The following is a 5,464-nucleotide window of genomic DNA, read 5'->3' as shown; positions in this document are numbered from 1 at the left end:
GAAACTTTTACTCCCTTGTCTACTGTTAGTCCTGGTGGTGGAAGGGGTGGGGGGAGGGGTAGCGCGACATTCGTTTGCGCGAGATCACATAATTATTGGCATTATCTTATCCCATCTCCCGCATCTCAATTTTGGGTGCGAGATTTTTACTGGAAGTAAACAAAATGGGGAGTACAAATTTCGTGGAGGGAGTAATTTTTGTGTACCTTGGGGAGTTCTTTTCTCGTACGAAAGAAAGGTGTACTCGGAGTAAGAATTTCGTACGAAATTTTTACTCGGGAATACATTTTTCGTGGAGTAAACATTTCGTGTTACACCGGTCCGCTTCGTCCCCCTGTCTTGGCAAACTGTAGCTAAATGTGGTTAAGACTGGATGTTAATGTGACAAATATGTGGCTAAATGTGGCAGAAACTGAATGCCAACAGATTTGGAAGACTGAACAGACTGAACTGGGACAGAATGGATTCTTAATTTGCCCAACTAGATTCCTAATGATGCACAGATTGAGTTTGCAAGATGTGGCCAACTGGGTGTATTTCGTAGCTTACAATGATACCAATTGATGCAGGGGATGAGCCACAGTTCATTATTTCACCATTATTTGGGGTGTTGTTTACTTTGAGATTACAGTGTTCTAGATGATCGAACGTGTAGCAAAGACCTGTACGTGTACGTGTAGATATTGCGTCAACCGTGACTCACTTTTTTCACCAATGTTCCAAATGCATGCGTTGTTTTGCTCCCACCAAGACTTCAGATCTTGGCAAACGCGTGACGTAAAAACGAGATTTGATGACGTTACCCTTACACGTGCTGAAAAGTGCCACATCTAGATCTTGCTATTACGGGTCAAACAACGTGTGTCAGTAATACTTAATCCTTTATAATAATGCAGATGACGATATTTTCTATGATCTGAACTGTTTAATGATCAGAGGCTTAGTAGACAACACTGATTGTTAAAACTTGGAAGTATGACCCCGACACACCCAACCCTCCTCCCTATGCGATGCCAGTTCCTGACCATTTGAACCCCATCTCGTCCTGAATGTGTGTGTGTGTGTGTGTGTGTGTGTGTGTGTGTGTGTGTGTGTCTGTATGTGTGTGTGTGCGAGCGCGCGCGCGTGTGTGTGTGTGTGTGTGTGTGTGTGTGTGTGAGTGTGTGTCTGTGTATTTGTCTGTGTCTGTGTGTCCGTGTGTCCGTGTGTGCATGTGAGTGTGAGAGAGAGAGAGAGAGAGAGAGAGAGAGAGAGAGAGAGAGAGAGAGAGAGAGAGAGAGAGAGAAAGAAAGAGAAAGAATGAGAAAGAATGAGTGTGTGTGTGTGTGTGTGTGTGTGTGTGTGTGTGTGTGTGTGTGCTTGGGTGTGTGTGCGTGAGTACCCGGTGTTTCTGTCTATGTTTGACAGACAGACAGACAGACAGACAGACAGGCAGACAGACAGACAGACAGACAAACAGACAGGCAGACAGACTCTCTCCCCTGAACCTACAACTCTCCCAGTCTAGCCATCGCCATATGCAATCTAATTTACATAGAAACTGGGCTGGGAAAAAAGTTATTGACGAAAAAACCCTTTGCTGTGACCCACACGCACTAAAGTTGATTGCCGGCAATATGACACAGAGCAACCCCCAATCATCATTTGCTCTCGGGGCATTCGGTGCATGGCTGACATATTATCAAGCGTAACGTATTAATTTTTGCATCTGTGATGCAAACTTTTGTCTCTGACACACACACACACACACACACACACACACACATACACACAAACACACGCTCGCAAGCACACACACACACACACACACACACACACACGACACACACACACACACACACACACGCTCGCAAGCACGCACACACACAGACGACACACACAAACACGCACACACGCACACACACACGCTCACACACACACACACACACACACACACACACACACACACACACACACACACACACACACACACACACACACTGTGTGTGTAATTCTTCTGTGTAAATTCTTTTACAAGGCTAAATAACATTCAATAATTATCATTATTCTGGAGCTTCTTGAAATATTAAACAGTCGTCGATCAACGGCTGTCTTGGCGTGCGGTACATGCGTGTATCACTATATCCCCACGTCACACGTCGGGTTATTTATTGAAGTTCAAATATAGTGCACACCATTTTATAATCGATCAGTGTACAATATATCCTTCCTTAATCGGATTAGTGTAGAACCGTTGCTATACGAACGACCTTCTGTTGTTACTGCATGGAACTGAGACACACATTGCAGTTTCTTAATGTTTATCATAATTTTTCGCGGGGGGGGGGGGGGGGGCATGCCCCCGAATCCCACTACGAGCCGGCCTTAGTCTTCTAAGTGATAGTTTTGGAAGGTAGTTGGGTAATTTGTTGGCTCAGGTTGTACCAGATAGGTCAATTGTCCTTGTTTTGATCCAAATTTGGTTTCTTATATTTACTTTTTGGGTGGTGTATTAGGGGCAGTTTCTTGGCTCAGATTGCACCAGATTGCTCCATTTTCCTTGATTATATCAATATTTTCAGGGGGGGGGGGGCATACCCCCGGACCCCCCTAGGAAGTTTGAACTCTTCGAGCCCTCAACTAAATGCTTCGCGTCGTCCAATTGTCCCTAAAAGAGATTTGGAAACCCCCCTTAAAAATGATGTGATCCGCCCCTGCACCATCCTTTCCTCGCCCCTTCAAAACCAATTCACAGCAACATGGAAAAAAAGTTAAAAATATAAATTAAATACTAAAAAAAACCCTTGTTTTGAAACTTTACAAACTGACAAAGTAGTGCGCGTGTCGTGAGTCACGGTTTGGTTTGAACCGACGATTGTGTCATTCACAGCAGACACACACCTTTCGTTATCGATCGTTAGCACTGTTAGTAAAGTGAGGCCTGATTCACAGATGGAAAATGTCAGGCACTCCTTTCATTGTGCTTGTTCTACGCACTTGCAATTCAGGTGTGACGGCCTGAGAGGCTTTCATCTGTTCTTTCCGGCGACTCAGTCCGCCAGTGACAGTACTGTGTGTTGAACAAAAGTTGATTACATTTCAATATTGTGACATAATTATGTTCAATATTTTGCATTGAGGATCCGTACTCAAACACACTTTAGAGTACTTTGAGACTGAGATCATTGCGGAGAGCACAGTCTTACAATTCCGTCCATTTGCTTCCCTTGTGCTATACTTACGGGATAGTTTTCTTCTTCGAGAACCGAAATCGCGAAACTGCCACGGCCCACACTGAAATACTGATTCATCACAGCATGAACGGTATAACTGAAGCCGTGATGTAAGGCCGTCAGCAAAGAAATAATTATTAGTCTCTCTTTGGATACTGTACTCAAGCATAAGTGAAAGAGAGTCGTGAGATAATACCTGAATGTGATAAGAAGCACGCCGCCCGTTATTAGTACCCCTTCACCTCAGCTGATCGGTAATCATTGACTAGAAAATGACATCGTTAATAACTTGAGAGCATGTGACCGAAATCCCGATCCCGTTTGCTTCACTGCATCGTGAGTTCAGCTTGAAAAGTCTTTCAACCTTAAATTATTGACTGAACCGGCCAGCTTTCTTAAGTTTGGCTAGGCTGTAACAGCGCGAAGGCCAGACATATTGATCTGAATGGTCCGCTGTTTCTAACCTACCGGTAGCTGGTTGCCCAAGGGTGAGATCAGTCGTGACCACTGAGTTGCCGATAACTCACTGGTCGTGAAAGCTAAAGCAACGATTCTGTGGACTCTACCTTACACAGGGTACAGTGATGCTAGCGTGTTCCGGTATTAACACAATTCATCATCTTCAAAAGAAAATACGGTGCAGCGGCAAAGCATCATTCACAAAAGAGCACATCCTTCACTTCTCTCAATGAATGAGGCAGCGCAGCGCTGCAAAGAAAAAGTTCAAGCTGGTGCTACCAAAGAGTGTAGAAGCTACACTCTTGGTGGTACTACTTACCGGTACACAAGCACCAAACACAGGCGGTCCGCCACAGCCCCGGCACGTACGCAGCGTTCGGCATGGAATCCATCGGAGACAGAGCTGACCTAGTGCAGAACACCACGCCTAAAACTCTTCTTGCCCAGCGTTCTGAAGCCACAGGTTGCGACTGACCACTGACACGGTTACAACTCCGGGCTCCACGTGCACAAATGACGTTCACAACAGACACAGCGGCGACACACAACGCGGCGATTCGCCATGCCTGTTCAGTGAGCTCCACGTCCAAAACTACAGACTTTCAAGCTTTCCTCTGCCTTGCGTTGTAGTGCAGTAAGAGTACTGGTGGTGGCTAGTCGCGGTGTACCGTACCGCGGGAGTCTGGTGTGGTGTCTGTCGTGTGTGTGTGTGAGTGAGATGCAGACACTGCCGTGCGGCTGTGCATGGTTCTGTTTGCATTCATTGCCGACAACAAGGACTCGTTCCTGAGTCATAGTGCTATCATAGCACAGGCGCTTGTAGTAATATTAGGCAAGATTGTTCATGCCCCACCCCCAGCCCCCATTCATCCCGTTTCAAGTGCCAGTGTGCCTCACTGCAGAGACTGAACAGGTTCTCTTTCCCTTCTTCTTCCCCCTTTCCCCAAACATGCGAACCTCCGGCGTTTCCCTCATTCTCCCCCCCCCCAAAACACCCCCACCCCCGGCCCTCCTCATCAAGCCCTGTGCGTGTTTCACTCTCATTGTCATTCTGTGCGTTGTTCATCATCTTTGGACTCGATGGGGGGGGGGGGGGGGGGGGAATGTGGATGGAGTTGCCTGCCCTTCGCGCGTGGCGCAAATTTTCATAGGCACAGGCTTTGGCATTTCATTTTTTGGACTATTAAATCTCAAAGTGGTTTTTTTTATAGATTGTGTGTGTGAGTATGTGTGTGCCGCGTACGATGTGTGTGTGTGTGTGTGTGTGTGTGTGTGTGTCGTACGGTGTGTGGGTGTGCATGTATGTGTGTATGTGTGTGAGTGTGTGAGCCGGTGTGAGTGTGTGTGTGTTTGTGTGTGTGTGTGTGTGTATCCGGCAGTGTGTGTGTTTGTGTGTGTGTGTGTGTGTGTGCCGGTGTGTGTCACATTATCACAGTGTGTGCGTGCGTGTTTCGGCGTGCGAATGCGTGACCGTGAGTGTGAAGTGAGAGTGTGCCTGCATGTAAGCATAAGAGGTTGGTCTATTTGCACAATTCACACGATCATTGATATTGTTGACCTGCATTGACTAACTGATGGTCCAAGCAGGCTAAGTAATGCACACACTGACCGTCACACCCTGACACACACACACATACTACACTGACACACACACACACGCACACTGACGCACACACACACACACACGCACACACACACACACACACACATCAGTACACACGCACACACACACACACACACACACACACACACACACACACACACACACACACACACACCAAAGAGCTTATACG

General features: G+C 46.6%; 1 protein-coding gene across 1 annotated transcript in view; it reads right to left on the bottom strand.

Annotated features, from left to right (window-relative positions):
• Window positions 1-4,400, bottom strand: part of LOC138965034 (uncharacterized) — a 61,150-nt gene extending 56,750 nt beyond the window's left edge. Inside the window, exon 1 of the mRNA XM_070337154.1 lies at window positions 3,991-4,400. Coding sequence (XP_070193255.1) covers window positions 3,991-4,063 — 73 coding nt within the window. The 5' untranslated portion in view covers window positions 4,064-4,400. The remainder of the gene's footprint in view (window positions 1-3,990) is intronic.
• Window positions 4,401-5,464: the final 1,064 nt, after the last annotated feature.

The sequence above is a fragment of the Littorina saxatilis genome, linkage group LG4 (assembly GCF_037325665.1).
Source record: "Littorina saxatilis isolate snail1 linkage group LG4, US_GU_Lsax_2.0, whole genome shotgun sequence".
Lineage (NCBI taxonomy): Eukaryota > Metazoa > Mollusca > Gastropoda > Littorinimorpha > Littorinidae > Littorina > Littorina saxatilis.
This window is presented reverse-complemented; position numbering and strand designations above follow the sequence as displayed.